The sequence below is a fragment of the Sciurus vulgaris genome, assembly GCF_902686455.1.
Source record: "Sciurus vulgaris genome assembly, chromosome: 6".
Classification (NCBI taxonomy): Eukaryota; Metazoa; Chordata; class Mammalia; order Rodentia; family Sciuridae; genus Sciurus; species Sciurus vulgaris.
The window spans coordinates 172,093,272-172,110,757 of record NC_136466.1 but is presented as its reverse complement, the minus strand read 5'-3'; the positions used below and the strand labels follow the sequence as shown (position 1 = coordinate 172,110,757).

Here is a 17,486-nt window from a genome sequence, read left to right as displayed (position 1 = left end):
GCAATCTTCTGAGGAGCACCCTTGGAGCAGAGGACCCCAGGAGACACCTCCCCGGCTGGGACTCTGCCAGCCCCTCCTCATCTCGTCTCCCCTTGGGGGGTTCTCACCTTTCCCTCCCCCTCAGAAAAGGGACTTCTAAAATGTGTCCACTGGGATGTGTGAGCCTGGGACTCATATCTGGAATTGTGTCTGCCTGGTTGACAGATCAGTGTCCAGAGGAGTATGGGAATTACAGATGCAGGGGCCTCAGCTTGTCCTGGGAGAAGGGACTGGAGGGAGGAACCCCAGAGCCCAAGCAGAGCCCCAGGGGCTCCTTCAAGTGGGACCCCATGGGCAGGAAGTGGCCACAATGGAGAAGAGGGCTCCCCGCCCCCCTGTGCACATTCACATCGCCCCAGCCCCTATCTGAGGGCAGAAGTGGGGACTGCTAGCACAAGAGGGAGGAGCAGGGATGCCCCTGGCCTCCAGAGAGCAGCTGGCCAAGAGAGGAAGCCCCTCCCCACCCACCGGATCCCCAGGTGCTGTCCTTGGCCGGCCGCGGGGTGCACTCAGGGCTCTCGGCCCTGTGCTGGGTCTGGAGCAGATGCAGCTGGGGTTGGAGCAGCAAGGACACTCCAGGACAGCCGCCCAGAGCCAGCCAGCCAGTGCTCACTCTCGGGCAGCTTAGATCATCTGAAAAGTACAAGTGGCTTGAAGAGAGCGTGCCAGGGGTCGCCCGACGCTGAGCTTGAAGAGAGGGTGCCAGGGGTCGCCCGACGCTGAGCTTGAAGAGAGCGTGCCAGGGGTCGCCCGACGCTGAGCTTGAAGAGAGCGTGCCAGGGGTTGCCCAACACTGAGCACTTGCCGCACATGCCCAGGCACTGGGTTTCAGCCCCGGCCCTGCAACAGAAAAAGGAAAGAGACTGAATGTGACCAGCTGCCAGCAGCAGCCCCTCCTGGGCACCAGTCCTGAGGTCTGGTGTATGAAGGCCAGAGCTGGGCATCACCAGCTGCCCTCAGGACAGCCCAGCTGGAAATGGACAGGTGCCCTGTCCTGCCCCGGAGCCATCATCCGCACGCCCCACCAGACAGGCTGACTGGCAAGAACAAGGGCAGACCCAAGCCAGCCCAGAGTCCCGGTTGTGTTGGGCAGAACAGCTGGCCCCAGGCCACGCAGATTCCACTCACAGAGCTCCCTGAGGTGAGAGAGCAATTCGAGGTCAGGGGCCATCAGGGCCGAGCATGAGCACGTGCCCAGAACGGGTGGCATGTGGCCTTCCCAGACCCTGGAGCCCAGGCCCCACCTCCTCAGCCACGGTAAGCTCTGGAGAAGTGACTGCTGCAGGAAGCGGAAAGGTGCAGGGACCCAGTGTGCGCTCTCCTGCGCGGATTGAGTCTGCGTCTATCTCAAAGCACAGTCACAGGCACACAAGAGTCCTTCCCAAGGACCAAGTGCACCCTGCCTCAGGAGTCCTGCCGTCCTGGGAGCAGAGGCCACTATGCTGGCAGCAGGCCAGGCCACTCATGAGGCTAGGGGATGCGGGCAGTAGGGAGAGGCCACCAGTCACACAGGAACCAGCCTGAGTTACTAATTAGCTGGGCTCCTTTAAGTAAATGGAAAGACTCCCTCGAGGAGGGACTGCACTCACCTCCAAGTGAGCTCCAGCCAGCTGTGCCGGGCTGGTGTCCAGTGAGGTGCCCAACCTGCACCTGCATCCTGGGTGACTGGTGGCATGGCCCAGGTCCCAGGCCAAGGTCTGCTGGTGGACAGCTGCGAGGTCGAGCGGCCCAGGTGGAACAGCAAGTTACAGTACCTTCTGAGCTGCATCGGGTTCGCCGTGGGGCTGGGGAACATATGGAGGTTCCCATACCTGTGCCAGACTCACGGGGGAGGTAAGCCCGAGGCGCCCGGCAGGAGGACCTCCCTGTCCAGATGGTTGGGGTCTCTGTCACTTGGCCCAGTCTGTGGGTAGGAGCTGGCCTTCCTGGGAATTGCCAACCTGCACGAGCCAAGGAAGAGCCCGGGCCCCCGCGGCCCAGCACGGGGTGCAGGACCCCAGGACTCCAGCCCTTGCCATCAGGAGTCGGGGCGCTCATCGCTCCTCAGACTCGACACAGTGGGTCCTTTGCAGAACAAGGATCCCTGGTCTTCTCGACCCGCGTCCAGGTGGACCTGGGCTGATTTCTTCCTGGGTCCTTCAAATGACGTTAGGGCATACCCTTGACCTTGCCAGGCAGCTGCCCCAGACAACAGTGGCCCTGAGAACCTGGGGACCATGCAGCCCAGCAGGCCTGAGTGTCACCTCATTGGCCATTACACCCCCGTCACGAAAGCCCATCGGTCACGCAGCCGAGCTCCCTCACCACCCACAGTCACTGGCTCTCTTCACGGGCCACACGCACGGCAGCCCTGTGCAATGCGGCATGGGAGGGAGGAGGTGGCCAGGCGCCGCTGTCCTCCGCAGCTGACGTGGAGGGTTGCTGAGGTCCCCAAGTGTGATGGGATGGTCATGCCCCGGCGGTGCTGGGACGCCAGGTCCCCTCGCCCTCAGGACTCCTGCAGGGGGCTACTGCAGGACCTGAGGTCTCCTTGGGCCCGAGGATGGTCTTCCCACTCCCGGGTGCTCCTGGCTTTCAGCAGAGGAAACTTGGAGTTGCAGGGAGCACCTCCCTCAGGGTGACAACTCATGGCCAGTGCCCAGGAACAGCAGGGATGAGAGTAAGTGGGCCTGGCGTCTCTGGCTGGAGGCAAACCAATTCACTCCTGGCTGCAAGATGGACAGAGCCACGTGAAAGGGAGAGGGTCTGTGGGGCTGGGCTGGCCCTTGTCACAGAAGCCATTTCTTTAAAGCTACAGTTCTGGTTTTTAATTGATCCACATTGTGCAGAGCATTTTGGAAAGGCAGACAAGCAGAGGAAGGAGAAGGATCACAATTTCCCAGGGTACTGGGTTGCCTTGGGGTCCAGGTGCAACAGCACACTTGCCCCGTACCTCCTCCCACGGAAGAGGCCCTGTGGAGGTGTCCCTCATGCCTGGCGGGGCCTCTCTGCTCCCTCCTGTGCAGCATGCCCTGGACACCAGCACATCACTACAGCAGTGGCCACAGGTCTGTTAGAGTCTCACCCACCACACCCACGGCTCCAGCTGGTCAGGGAGCATCGGGAACCTACCTTCCTGAGCCGCAGAGTCCAGGGTAGCCCCTCCTGGGCACCTGGCTGAGCTCAAGGGCATTGAGGGGAATTCTCCATTGTTGAAAAGTTTCCCAAGCGTCAGTGTCTAGATGTGTTATCGCTGGGCCAGGCGTCACGAGAGACTCGCGTCCCTGTGACTCGGGTCCCCATGGGTGCTCTCACCATGTGGAACAATGCCCCTTTCTTGGTCTCCTTTGAAAATAGGATACAAGTGACAAGCAGACAGGAACTGGTTTTCTGATTCACATTAACTCACTGCTACCAGGGGTACCATGTTCTCTCCCTTTCCTAACCACTCAGCTTAGAGACATCCTCTTCAAAGACAGACTGTAAAAGCAACGCTGCAACAGAGTGGAGTACAAGCTCCCAGACCAGACTTGCAGTGACCTCATCACACGGTGTCCGTCAGGGCCAGCTGCTTCATCATGCCCCTAGCACAGTCAGTCTCAGGGGCATCCAATGCTGGGGAGCCATCTGGCACCTGCCAGGACTGAGATTCCAACCAGGGAGCTGGAAGGACTGTGTGGGCTGGGCTACAGTGGGATCTGGGGACGCTGTCCGTCACCACCCTACATTGCATGTCCTCCATCATGGGCCTGACTCTGGACCTGCTGGACTCCCTTGAGAATCATGGTTCTTGCACTAAAAATCATGCTGGCTCAATCACTGTGCATACACCTTGGCACCTGGCAGAGCAAGCCCTGTACCTTCTTTCACCTTGACTGGCTACGAGTCTTGCTTATGAGCTTTGCGGCTGGGTTGTCAGTTTCCACAGAAGACAGTCTGTTGGCCTTGAGGGACTGTGGAGAGGTGGGGGCGCTTCCCCTGGTCTGGGAACCTGCCTGCGAGGCTAGCTCAGTGGAGGCCGTGGTGAGCTGCTGGGATGCTGAACGCCCCCACTCCCCGTCCAGTCCTCACACTGGCCTCAGACCCACTCTGGGCGATCTGGGTCTGTCTTGTCTGGTCGTCCTGCAGTCCCAGGCCTTGGCAGGTGCTCCCTGCACTGTGTTTTCTCAGTGGTCGGTGCTCAGAACCTTTCCCTGGCAGCCTCCGCCTGTGTGGCCAGGGCCCCTCGTGCAGGCAGGGCTGTAGGCAGCGGTCAGCAAGGTACGCACCTCCCCGTCCACAGGAGGCGCTGCTCCTGGCTCTCTGTGTGTCCACGCGTGTCCACGGTTCCTCCGCAGAGGCTCGGCCCTCGGTCTCGCCTGCTGCCTCCTCTGGTTCTGGGAGCTGGTTCCCTCCTGGAGCCTGAGGTGGGCGTCCACCTCACAGCTCTTGGGCGGGAAATGGGGGCAACAGCGTGAGCTGCAGAGATGAGTCCCAGCCCAGCTAGGGCCGCGGCCGGTCCAGGTCCTCTGTGGGAGAAGCTCAGGAGATGGTCAGAGTGGCCACCCTGCTCTGACTTTTCCACAAGCAGAGACCATCCAGACCCCATGCAGGAGTGTGACTGAACAGCCCAGTGGGCCCTGAGGCCTCCATGGGCCTCACTGCACCAGGCAGTGCTCGGGTGCCCTGGCCCTCGGTCCTCCCTCTCCCCGACCCCCACAGACTCCGGCACCGGCGTGCGGTGACGCCCTGGCCTTGTCTCCACAGGGGCCTTCCTCCTCCCCTACCTGATCGCCCTGGTGTTCGAGGGAATCCCCCTCTTCCACATCGAGCTTGCTATCGGCCAGCGCCTGCGGAGGGGCAGCATCAGGGTGTGGACGACCATCTCCCCCTACCTCGGCGGCGTAGGTGCGCACTCCCAGACCCTGCCCCGCTGCTCGGGGCCAGGCCTTCCTGGGGGCAGAGCAAGCCGATGTCAGGGAGCGCGTGCTCCGGAAGGGCACAGAGGCGGCGAGGCGGTCCCGTGCGAGGGGAGGGTGTCACCTGTGCTTCTTCCCACCGGCTTGGGCATGCTGCCCACACCCGCAGGGCTGGGCTGCTTCACCGTGAACATCCTGGTCAGCCTCTACTACAACACCGTGCTCGTGTGGGTTCTCTGGTACTTTCTCAACTCCTTCCAGCACCCACTGCCCTGGAGCAGCTGCCCGCCAGACCTCAACAGAACAGGTAGGGTCACGGTGCAGCTGGGCAGCCCAGTGTGCCAGTGCTTGGCAGCAGACAGGAAGCAGGCTCTGCCCACCAGGCGTGCTCCTGGCCTCCCTGAAGAGCTCCCTGACTCCAGCTCTTCACCCGGCAGCCCGGAGGAGGGGCAGCAGCCTGGACGGGCCTGACGGCAACCTCTCCTGGTTCCAGGGTACGCGGAGGAGTGCCAGGGCAGCAGCCCCGTGAGCTACTTCTGGTACCGGCAGACGCTGAACATCACGGCTGACATCCAGGACAGCGGCACCATCCAGTGGCGGCTGCTCATCTGCTCTGCCACCTGCTGGGCGGTCTTGTATCTGTGTGTCATCAGAGGCATCGAGACCACAGGGAAGGTGAGGGCCTGGGGGGGCCCCGGGGCCACACCTGCCGCTGACTTGGGGCCAGTGCTGCTAGAATGGCTGTGTCGGCTTGCAGAGCCCAGCCTGGGCCACTGTGAGACGCCCTTCACACCCAGGAGCCCTCTGCTCTGAAACAGCAGCCATCCCACCCCGCTGTCTTTTGGCCACGCCTGCGTAGAGTATCTTCTCCACCCGAGTCCTCATGTTGAGAGTGCTTTTCTTGTAGACAGCATTTAGTGGGGTCTCGCCCTTCATCAAATCTGACCACCCCTGCTTTTCACGTGAGGTGGGTAGACGTTTACACTTAATGTGATTATTGACAAGTTGGTTTTGCTCCATCATTAGTTGGGTTTTGTGTTTTGGCACTGAGGATTGAACCCAGGGGCACTTACCACTAAGCCATATCCCCAGTCCTTTATGTTTTTTATTTTGAAACAGGGACTTTTTAAATTGCTGAGTCTCACTACATTGCTGAGGCTGGTCTTGAACTTGGGATCCTCCTGGTTGCTGGGGTCACAGGTGTGCCCACGGTGCCCAGCCATCAGTTCATCTTCTACGTGTCCATCTGTCCTGGTTCCCACTTCTCTTTCTCCCCGTCCTTTTGTGCTCCGCCTGCCTCCTCTGGGGCTCGTCAGCTGCTGCAGGGGTTGCCACAGCAGGTGGCATCTGCCCCTGGCTGGCCGTGGCCGTCCCCGCGTGGAAGCCGCACCGTGTGCCGCACCTCATGGACCCTCCCCTCCCAGGCTCCTGCTCCTGGGCTGCAGGGGGAGACCTGCACCCTGCCTTAAACGGCAGTTCCCTGAGAGCTGGAGCGACAGGACACCGCGCTGGCTCCGACCCACCAGGTGTCCCAGGCCTTCGGCTCACCAGCGAGGGCTCCCCACACTCCTCCTCTTGGGCGCCACTCCCTCCCATCCTGTGCACACACAGGTCCTTTTCAGCAGGTGGCAGAGTGGCCCGGGCCGTGCCTGCCAACCCGCGGGCCACAGGATCTCCGTGCCCCAGCCCCATGCATGTCTCCAGCCCCTGCTGAAGCCCCGTGTCCTCTGCCATGGGGGCAGTGCACTCGAGAGGACTGGGATGGTTCAGCTAGACCAGAGCTGAGGCTCCGAGTACCCCGGGGAAGCCCCTGGGGAGACCTCCCGGGAGGTGCTCCAGGTGCCTGGGTGCTGGGGCCGGGCAGTGCGGGAACAGCGCCTGCGTGTCGATCTGCCGCCACGGACACCAGCTGAGAAAGGGGTCTGCCCTGTCTGGGGAGCAGAGGGGCGTGGGGGTGACACCAGGGGCCCTGCCCTGCGGTCACTGGGGTCATCAAGATGAAGAGGACGGGAGGAAGAGGGAGCTGGCAGCAGAGCAAGGGCTGAGAGCCTGAACGTGCGAGGGAGGAAGCCGGAGGGGGCCCGTGGGGGGCAAGGACACAGGCCATAAAGGAGGGCATCCCGGAGAGGTGGGGAGGCCCGTCCTGGGCCCTCTTCCGGTCCCTGCCTGGTGGTCCTAGGAGGTCAGTGTCCCTTGGCTGACCCCAGAGGGGATGAAAGTGTGCCTGACTGTTCAAAGCCCCCCAGCCTGGCCGCCATCCCTGGACTGCCTGCTGCTGGCCAGACACAGATGAGCAGCCGAACCTGGCCCCAGTGCTTGTGCCCAGTGGCTGCTCCAGAGCTCTCCGGTGACACACCGAGTCTGATGTCTGCTTTCCCTCCAGGCAATCTACTTCACAGCCCTATTCCCTTACCTGGTCCTGACCATCTTCCTCGTCCGGGGCCTGACCCTGCCGGGGGCAGTAGAAGGCTTGATCTACCTGTTCACACCCAACGTAAGTGGGTCCTGGCGTCCAAGAAGCAGGTCAGGGTCACAGTCCTTGCCCACAGGTGTGAGCACCCAGGAGGTGCACAGTGGGCAGAGGGAAGTCCGGTGGTCGGAGGCCAGGCCAGCCCAGGCCAGTGAGTTGCTAAGCTGGGAGGGGCTGCAAGGCCTTAGGAAGGGTGTTTTCAAGTAAGAGACAGTAGGAGGAAGACATTGGTTGAGGCAGGAAGACATTGGTGGGGACAGGTAGACTCTGGCACCTGTAGGACATCTGAGCACAAAGCCACATGAAGGGATGAGGACTCCAGGGTTCAGGGAGGGGCTGGCTGGGGACCCAGGGTCCACCCATGTGAGCAGGCACAGGAAGTCACAAAAGAAAGAGGGCTGTCTCCTGAGTCTAAGGCCCCTTTTGACCATTCCATCTTCTGAGGTGCTTTCAGCGGCTGCACCGCACACCCCTCCCAGGTGCTAGGGTTTAGCCTGGGCACGCCTGGGGCTCGCCAGAGAAGGTGTATGGGTTTGTCCAGGTCTCCTGGCAGCAGAGAAACTTGGCACTGTGTGCAGTGGGTTCCCACCCCAGGGGTCCTAAATTGTCCCTAAAGGCCTGGTCTGCTGGTCCATGGAGGCCAGCAGAGCTGCAGGCTTGGCAGCCACATCACGGAATGGGCCGGTGCTTGCAAGGTCCATCTTCCCCTTGAAGCCCACTCACTCCTGCATGGTCCAACCTGCTCTTGGTGTTTGTGCTGGCCGCACACGCTTGCAATAGTGCCCACCAGAGCCCAGTGGGGCTCTGCAGCAGTCAGATGGGCTGCCGGTGTGGTCGGCCTGCTGCCCGATGAGAACACCCTGACTCATTCCAGATGCAGATTCTCCGGAACCCTCGGGTGTGGCTGGATGCAGCCACCCAGATTTTCTTCTCTTTGTCCCTGGCCTTTGGAGGACACATTGCCTTAGCAAGTTACAACCCGCCCAGGTCAGTGGCTGGCTCGGGCATGGACACCTTCACAGCCTGGGTGCTGAGACAGCGCACTGTGGAGACAGACAAGTACCTCACCTATGGGAGGAGGGAGGCCTCCCAAGCACCTGACATGGGAACCTGCTGCTGGGTTGCTGCTCTCTAGGCTTCTGAGCCATCCCTGGAGACAATGTAGGGCATCCCCTGAGGGCTGCCCAGTCAGGCCTGCAGGCACTGCCCAGAGCTGGCAGCAAGAGAACTCAGGTCATCAGGCCAGGAATAGGGTCCTAAGTGGTGTCAATCAAGAAAGCACTAGAGGGTGCACCGCAAAAAGTGATCCTTGCTTGGAAAGGCAGCATGCAGAGGGAACTGTGCCACAGAAAACCTGGCACACGCAGAGGCTGTTGCAGGGGAAGCCTTCGAAGCAAAACCAGGGAGGACTACATAAGGCATTCTGACACAACAACTCAGGCCACGAGGATCGGTAACCAGGGTGGCGGCTGTCGGAGGTTGTGGAGCAGCTGGGTAGCCATCCTTACAGAAGGACCTCTGGCCTAAGGCCTCATGGCCTCTGCCAGTGTCGGGGTCAGCAGAGTCCCCCATTGTAGTTATGAGCAGATCGCTGGCAAGAGCCCCCGCCTCCAGCTGTTCCTCATTATGGCTGACATAGGCACCTCCATTCTGCTTCTGACCACTTTCACATTTCTTTCATGCCGGGCATCATACTGACCTAGATCCATGACTTGGGGGCCACAGAGGCACAAATAACAGTGTGTGTCAACCTCAGTAGTCCCCGGAAACAGGCTGCAGCTGGCGCCTCACGGCAGACGTGCAGAACTGCTGCGAGGCCAGATGCGCACAGGGCACTACCACTGCAGCTCCTGGTCACGAGTGCGTAGCCAGGACACTGCATGGCTGAGGAGGAGGGCCGGGTAGGAGGCGGGGCTGGGCAGGAGGGGGCGGGGTGGGGCAGAGATGGGGCGGGGCGGGCAGGATGAGGCGGGGAGGAGGGCTCTGTGGAGGTGTCTGGAGGTCCTGGGAGCACAGGACCACCTGGACCCCAGATGAACTGGGCTGAGAAAGGAAGCCCGTCATGGCCCATGGCGTCCCCTGACAAGCGTGTGCACATCGTGCCCAGGAACAACTGCAAGAATGACGCTGTGACCATCGCCCTGGTCAACAGTCTGACCTCCTTGTACGCGTCCATCACCATCTTCTCAGTCATGGGGTTCAAAGCGACCAACGACTACAGTCAGTGCTTGGACAGGTGCGCACAGGTGCCACTCTGGGCTCTGTGGGGCATGGCCACAGGCGGGTGTCCGCAGCCCTGGAATCTACTCTGTGAAGAGTGGGTGGGCGCTGTGCTGTCTCGTGGGGTACTGGGTGGAACAGTCCGGGGTCATGCCCAGTCAGAACCATGGGGCCTGATTTGGAAGAGTCTTTGCAGGTAAAATTAAGGCAAGGATTGGGGTGTGATCATCCTGGAGTAGGGTGGGCTCCAGTGACATTGTCCTTAAAAGAGGCAGGAAAGGGCACAACACAGAGGAGGGCATGGAGGAGGGCAGACAGGGATGGGGCCACTGGAGCCTGGGAGAGAGCTCAGCCCCTACTGTCCCCTGGCACCCAACTGTGCCACTCGTGGCAGGACACTGATGCAGCTGGGATGGCATGGCCTTTGGCAGGACTGTGTCGTGTGGGTGGCCTGCTGCAGTTCCAACTGCAGGTGCTCCACAGCTTCCAGGCGTCACCACTAGAACCCGAGCAGTGGGCCAGCTTGGCTCCCTCAGGGCAGTTCTGCCCACACGGGGACATTGCAGGGTCTGGAGACACTGGCTAGGCCAGGGAGGGGAGTTCCTGGCATGTGCAGGCCAGGGACACTGCCAGGATGCCCCAGAGAAGCGCCCACAGGGACATCCTTGGTGCCAAGGCAGGACACCTGGCTCTAATTGCCAGCATGGGCATTGAGGGGCATACAGGATGGCACAGCCTGAGCCCCAGGCTCAGGGGTGGTTGAGCAGCATGTGTAGCTGGACACAGCTGAGCCCCTCGAGGGCAGAAGGCACAGCTCTTTCAGCTCCTTGGTGTGAAAAATCAAGACGGAACTCAGTGAGACCACCGTTTCATTTTTCTTGACATAAAAAACATCGGCAAATGGTCTTGTCCTGGGGGAGCCTCAGTGCTGCACAGATCAAAGGTAGTGACCAGCACACTGGGCCAAGTCTCAGTAGCCATGGCTCTGTGTCCTGCAAAGTCCCACAACCTTGATTGTGGAATGCAGGGCCGGTGCCCCTGGAAAGTGGTGGGCTGCCGGGAGCCTGCGGTTTCATCTCCAGCCCCAGCTGCACACATGCCTCCATTCAGACACCTCGTCAGTCCCCAGCACCAGCTCCAGTCCCCAGTCGGCAGCTCTCCCACTCAGAGCCTGCCCTGTTCAGGGCAGACGACACAGGAGCACCTCAGCTCCGTGCGTGCCCCACTTTACACAGTGAGGTCAGCTGCCCGAGGGAGTGGCATGCGGCTTGGGAGACGCCAGAGAGGACCTGTGCGCAGAAACCCACCCCCTCCCCCTCACTGGAACCTGCAGTGCGTGGCGCTCACTCTTCACGAGTCTGCGAATGACCACCAAGCAGCACAGCGTGGGTCCGGGCCAAGCCTACACTTTGGCAGTGGTGGACCATGAGGCCCTCCACACAGTTAGCCCTCCGTGGAGCCACAGAACTGCCCTACAGGACCAGGAGCCCGTGTGGGCAGAGGGGTGAAGTCCTTTCCTTGGAGATTTGCTTGGCCCCTAAGCACTGCTCCTCGGGGGTCTGTGTTGGGGAGAGGGGCTGGACAGCCACCTTGAAGGGCCAGAGTGCCACCTAGGTGCCAGTCCACCTCCTCGGAAGCCCGCCTCACTTGCACTCACAGAGGAGCAGCCCCTCCAGGCCTGGAGGCTGGCAATAGCCTCTCCCCCATGTTTGTGGAGTGACCACGTGCTGGCCCTCACACAGCATCCGCAAGACCCCACAGGCAGCCAGGAGGGACAGAGCCCCTGCTGGGAAGCTGCTGCTGGCTGTCTCCCTGGACTTGCTTGCTGGTCAGGGCTGATGGCCCAGCCCCACGCTCACCGACCCTTTCTGTCCTTGTAGTAACATCCTCACCCTCATCAACGAGTTCGATTTCCCAGAGCGGAGCATCCCCAGGGACGACTATCCAGCTGTCCTCATGCACCTGAACACCACCCAGCCAGAGAGGGTGGCCCAGCTCCCCCTGAAATCCTGCTGCCTGAAGGACTTCCTGGATAAGGTACCCATGGGGTAGGCCCTCCAAGCAAGCCAGGGGCCTTGCCGCAAATGAACGTTCCCAGCATGCAGCCCGAGCGGCCTCCGCAGTGTCTGTGCGGACGCCCGCGGTGCCCTGTGTTGCAGAGTGCCTCGGGCCCAGGCCTGGCCTTCATCCTCTTCACGGAGGCCGTCCTACACATGCCGGGGGCCCCGGGCTGGGCCGTGCTCTTCTTTGGCATGCTGTTCTCCCTGGGTCTGTCCTCCATGTTCGGGAACATGGAGGGGATCATCACACCACTCCTGGACGTGGGGGTCTTGCCCAAAGGGGTCCCCAAGGAGGTCCTGACTGGTGAGTGGATGGCTCGGACACCTGGAGGGCCTGTCCCCACTGTCCACTCCACTTGATGTGCATGCAGAGCTTGGGGGGCTGCGTCCCAGCCGTGAGGCGGGCCGAGCTGCTTCATGCGAGGTGGGGCCTCAGTGGAGGAGGGTGCTTCCCTGCCCATTGGCCCTGAGGTCCTTGTAGCACAGGGAGACCCAGAGCAGGGGCAAGGGAGACCTGGAGTCCCCTGCCGGACGCTGGGAGCACCCCGCTCCCGTCTGTCCTCAGGGCTGGCCTGCCTGACCTGCTTCCTGCTGGCCACCTGCTTCACGCTGCAGTCGGGCAGCTACTGGCTGGAGATCTTTGACAACTTTGCTGCCTCCCTGAACCTGGTCGTCTTCGCCTTCCTGGAGGTCATTGGGGTCGTTTACGTCTATGGAATGAGGCGGTGAGCTGCTCCGCAGGGAGTCCCCCAGGCCCCCGGGGGGTGGGGGTGGGCTGGCAGCAGAGCCCACCCCACCTCTCACCAGGTCCAAGGGCTTGGCCATGGGCAGCCTGCAGAAGTGACAGGTGCCAGCTGGGTGGGGGTCTCGAGCTCCTGCCTCCGCGGGTGGGCCACCCAGGGGGCCTCCTGGGAGCCTGAGTGTCTGGTGCAGGCTCTGTGAGGACATCGAGTGGATGACTGGGCAGCAGCCTGGCCTCTACTGGCGGGTGTCATGGTGGGTGGTGAGCCCCGTGCTGCTGCTGAGCATCCTACTGGCCTACATCATCCTCCTGGCCCAGAGACCACCCAGCTACAAGGCCTGGAGCCCCCAAAATGTAGGTCCTTTTCCTGGACCCCACAGTGCCATTAGGGCCTAGGTAACCCACATGGGGACATTCCTGCCCTTGCAGCCTTGTGGCCTGGCCACTGCTGGCATCTGGGAGGCTGGAGATGTGGGCAGATGGCCTCGCTGTGAGCCCAAAGCCACTGGTACACGGGGTCCTGGGTGGAGCAGAGCCAACTCCAGAGGCCGGGCAGCCTGGGGCAAGGGCTTTGGTCAGTGTAGTGTGGACCCCAGCAGTGACCCAGGGCATCACAGGTCCCCCCAGGCCCCTCAGGCCACACTTGCCATGGGTGGGGGACAAGCAGAGGAAACTGCCCACTGGTGGTCTGCAGTGAGGCTGGTGGTGCCAAGGGCACCCGGCTGGCCTTGGTGTTCACGCAGCCCCGGCTTTGCAAGCCCCCAGGACCAGCGCCTCCTGGCAGGTCCTGCACTCCCTAGGAGGGTGTGCGGCCAGGGCTACAGGTCCTCTCCCCAGTCTCAGTGGGCCCCAGGGCGGCAAGGGCCAGTGGGGTGCCCTCGAGTGAGGAACCCGTGCCTGGCCCCCTGGACACACCCTACCTCCTGAAGCCCAGAAGCCGGTGGGTGGGTCACGGGCCCAGCTGCTCTGTGGCTTCAGGCCAGGAAGGGCTCCGCCTGGGCAGCAGGGCCTCCATTCAACCTAGAATGTGTGCGCCCTCGCGCCTGCATCTCAGGAGTAGAGGAGGTGACGCTGCCACAGTCGTTTCGGTGGGCTAAGCATCAGCCTGCTCTGCTCCAGGCAGGGACGCAGCCTCTGCCCGGGATGCCCAGCTGAGCATGCTGTCCTGTCCTGGCAGGGGCAGTTCCCCTCACGGGAGGAGAAGTTCTACCCAGGCTGGGTACAAGCCGTCTGCATGCTCCTGTCTTTCCTGCCCCTGCTGTGGGTCCCAGCTGTGGCGCTGACCCAGCTGCTGGCCCAGCACAGACGGAGATTGAAGGACACACAGCCAGACTCCAGCATGAAGCCAGAGGAGGGCAGGGGCTGCTGAGGGGGCTGGACCAGGGCAGATGGGTACAGGGACTGCCAGCCTGTAGCCTCAGAATCCACCTCATTACACGCCTGCTGTCATGAGACCACGTGGTTATTGCTTCCCCAGCTTCCACCAGTGTCCACGCTGCCCTGCCAAGGGGGCACAGCCGCCCTGGGAATGCATGGACCCCGGGCAGTGTCTGACCCCTGGGTCCTGGGCATCCATGGGGTGCTGCTCCTGGAACCCAGGTCCTGTGGGGTTGCAGTCTCTGTGGCTGTTCAGTCCCCAGGGGTCCGGATAATGGGGGCAGTCTTGGGCATTCTCAGTTGGCCGAGTGACAGGGCATCCCAATGGCCAATAAGGGCCACTCGTCCCCTTTCAGGTGCTGGTTACTGGAATCCAGCCCCATGGCAGCTCCCCTGGAAGAGCAGTGCTCTGGAAGGGAAGAAGGCACCCTTTCTTCACCCGGGGTGGTCTGGTCAGCACATCCATGAGGGGCCTGAGGGGCAGACACTGTTAGCACAGGCAGCCCAGAAGGTCCAGGTACCATTTCTGAGGAAGCCCATATGCACTTCTTCAGTTCCCCCGGTGCCTGGTTTTTGTTTAAGGCACCAAAAAGGTGATGGTCTGTCAGTATCCCATCTGAGGGGTCAGAGGGGCCAGCCCCTTGACCCAGGCAGCTGCCTAGCACAGCCTACACCAAGCCTCCCATCAGCCCTTGGACATAGTCGGCCTCACGCTGAGCCATGGAAGGCACTTCCCACCCAGCTCCTCCTTTGTTTCTCCCTGTTCTCTCCTCTTTTCCCTTCTCTCTCCTCTGACAGACTGCGGAACCAGGGTCAGGTCTGAAGCACGGGCCCCTGGACACAGGGCCCATGCACACCTGTGGCTTCATGCTGCAGAGAGCAGCACCCCTTGACTTGGTGCTTTTTAAAACAGCATAGGGCCAGGCGGCACTGTCCATGGTGCTGAAACCCAGTCAACAAGACATCAGGTGGTCTGTGCATTCCTTGCCCATGTCCAGCTCAGGCCCCAAAGAAAAGGCAGGCATACTCACTGCTGCCCCTGGCAGGGCAGCTGTGCATCCAGCACGGCATTGGCTACAGGAAGCTGGAAGCACTGAGCCCACAGATGGGGTGAGTCCTGCTCAGCCCCATCCAGGATCACACCTCCCCACACCCTCCATCAAGTGGGAGGATGTGAAGACAAGCGTGTCACCAAGAGAGTCCACCATATAGTGAGGCCACTACACAGCACAGCCTGACCTCCCTGGGCTCAGTTGCACAATCCTACCCATCTGTGAGCTCCACTGAAACTCAGCATGTTGTTCTCCTCTTCCCATCAAAAGGGACACAAAACGAATTCAGACCAAATGGCCTTCACCGGTCCTCAGACGTGGCTAACCCAAGGGTGGGCTTCAGGCTCCACTGGATCCTGCACTGTTGAGTTCTACTCGTGTCTTTCTTAGGTAGGGCCTCTCCGTGGCTACTGCAAATCGTCTGGGGTTCATGTTCTGGGTGAGCTGCCTGCTCCCCTGAAGTCTAGATGGGGAGGCTGCCTAGCTGAGCCTGGAGGGTGGTGGGGGAGGAGCAGGGCCGCAGTGGCCAGGATGGTGAGGAGGGTGCTGGCAAGGCACAGCAACAGCTGGCCTCCATGTGTTGCCTCTGCCCATCCTACATACTGAAGGTCACAGCAAAGATGTGTGTGACCTGAAGTTGGCTCTCCCCATCCACGCTGATCCCACCATTGATCCTAGGCAACAAAAATGGATGGCTGTTGGCAAGCCACCCTCTGAGGGTGCATTTTGTCCGTGCCACATTTTGGAACACTAGGGTGCTGAGTGGGGGCCCTGCTTCCAGCCCAGGTGAGACTCTGGGTGTAGAACATCACAGGAACAGCAGGGCTCCGCCCAGCAAGGGGACACCTCGCAGGGGTGCTGGAAATGGCAGCACTTATGCCCCTGTCCAGCCACTGAGAGGGCAGGGGTTAGGACAGCACAGGGGACGTCCACCTCCCCAGGAAGTTCTACCCTGCTCACAACCTCAAAGGAGCTGTGGACATTACTGGGGAGAAAAGAAGATGGATAGGAGGTAATCCAACAGGTGGACCACTGTGGACAGATAGGTGGTCCAAAACATGGCAGAGGCATGTCCACCCCCACCAAACAGACCAGTTGTTCAAGGCTACTGCCTGAAGCCCTGAGAGCTGGAGGAGGCTGAGAACACCACCCATGGAGGAGTGGACAGGGCTCAGGCTATAGACAGCAGGACTGAATGGCCTCACCCTGCATGGCCACACCCATGTCCAAGACACCCTCAACTGAAAGCACCCAGGCTGGTCCCGGAGATGGGCCAGGTGGGGACCGGTGAGATCTGCCCAGCCTTAAGTGTCTGGAAAGGAGGCCCTGCAGTACCAGGGCTTTCTCCCTTGGAGCAGCAGTGATGGATTGGAAATCAAGCGGCTACACACTGGTCAGTTCAGAGATGGACACCGCCGTGACTGCTGGCTGGTCGGCTCTGAGGAACATGGCCGCCAGGACCCCGACCAGCCACAGGTGCCCCCTCCTAGTGCTCTCCTTCAGCACAGCTCCACCTTGGACTGTGGCGAGGATCACATCTGGAACAAGCCCCGCCAGCCACCACGCCCTTGGGCTGTCACCACTTAGGCACTCTGGGCTGTGAGCCAGTTCCACAAACCTGGGTGAGCTGAAAATCGGCATGTGGGAAGGGCAGGAAGCCCTGCCCAGGGCTGTGTGCTGGGCTGAGGCCTTCAAGGACAGGCCTGTGCTGCTTCTACTTGCTAACCTGACAAGTCCCTGAAACACGGCAGTTTATCACAATGGTATTGCCACAGCTCCAGAGGCAGGTCTCACTGACACGGCCATGCAAATGCACCAGGTCACCCTCCCCCTTCACCTTACAGGGATCCTGACCACAGGGCTACCCAGGAACTCAGGACAACCTCCCTAGCTCAAGGTCAGCTGCTCTCATCTGCAGCTTGGAGCCCTACCCACCACATACTCAGTGCCAGAGAATGGACACAGGCACCAAGGGTCCTTGTCCTGCCCATCACACGCTCTGGGGGCACAAAGACAGCACCTAGGGTGACAATGGGCAAGGGCAGAGCAGACCATTGGCTGTAAGAAGGCAGTGACACCCCGGCGCTGGGGGGGTGCTGGTAGGCTGCCAACAAGCTCACTTCCTCCTGCCCCTTACTCCTCCATTCTGAGTTTTGCTGGCTCCACAAACATGTCTGTGGGATGCACATGAGACAGCTCCCACCAAGGCTGGACCTGGGGAGCCCCATACCGCTCCATTTCCTCTTAAAGCTGCTATTTTCACTTGGCCCTTTGATTGGCATGTTCTGTGCATGTGAAGCAAGCGCATGACCACTGAGCTGCACCCCTCGCCCACACCGAGGTTCTAAGAGAATTACAGACTCGGCTGGATCAAGGATATGCTCCAAGAGTTTAGTGTTTCGGTAGAAATGCAAGTGATGCTGAGCAACACTGAACCCAAAGACCCCTGGAAACAATGCTGTCGACTAGGCAAGAGCTGACCCGCTGGTGCTACCGAACGCCAGAAGAGGCCTGAGCACGCCCAAGACCCCGCGGCAGACACCACCACGGGCCAAGCCTTCCTCCACTCCCAGGACCCTACCCACTCTGCCCCCGACTGCACATGTCCTCTGCCCGGGCTGGGTCAGCTCCCCCAGTGCTGACTGCAGG

At 61.1% G+C, this 17,486-nt stretch overlaps 1 protein-coding gene across 2 annotated transcripts; it reads left to right on the top strand.

The window, feature by feature from the left end:
- The first annotated feature begins 1,611 nt into the window (after positions 1–1,611).
- Positions 1,612–13,860, top strand: SLC6A18 (solute carrier family 6 member 18). 2 transcript variants are annotated; one of them, XM_079144540.1, is made up of 12 exons: positions 1,612–1,872; positions 4,765–4,905; positions 5,086–5,223; positions 5,410–5,591; positions 7,300–7,410; positions 8,261–8,373; positions 9,494–9,622; positions 11,487–11,643; positions 11,766–11,970; positions 12,232–12,391; positions 12,600–12,762; positions 13,586–13,860. In XM_079144540.1, exons 1-12 carry the CDS (start codon positions 1,713–1,715, stop codon positions 13,775–13,777), a joined length of 1,851 nt encoding a protein of 616 aa, XP_079000666.1. In that variant the 5' UTR covers positions 1,612–1,712; the 3' UTR covers positions 13,778–13,860. The 2 variants fall into 2 exon arrangements, with proteins under 2 accessions (XP_079000666.1, XP_079000667.1); XM_079144541.1 differs by having other exon boundaries at positions 12,600–12,804; positions 13,586–13,719.
- The last annotated feature ends 3,626 nt before the right edge of the window (positions 13,861–17,486 follow it).

Excerpts from the sequence above, each read along its gene's own strand:
- SLC6A18 (XM_079144540.1), top strand. The coding sequence starts at position 1,713 with ATGGCCCAGGTCCCAGGCCAAGGTCTGCTGGTGGACAGCTGCGAGGTC. Across the intron at positions 1,873-4,764 it reads GTGCCAGACTCACGGGGGAG|GGGCCTTCCTCCTCCCCTAC; the intron begins GTAAGCCCGAGG and ends TTGTCTCCACAG. Across the intron at positions 4,906-5,085 it reads CCCCTACCTCGGCGGCGTAG|GGCTGGGCTGCTTCACCGTG; the intron begins GTGCGCACTCCC and ends CCACACCCGCAG.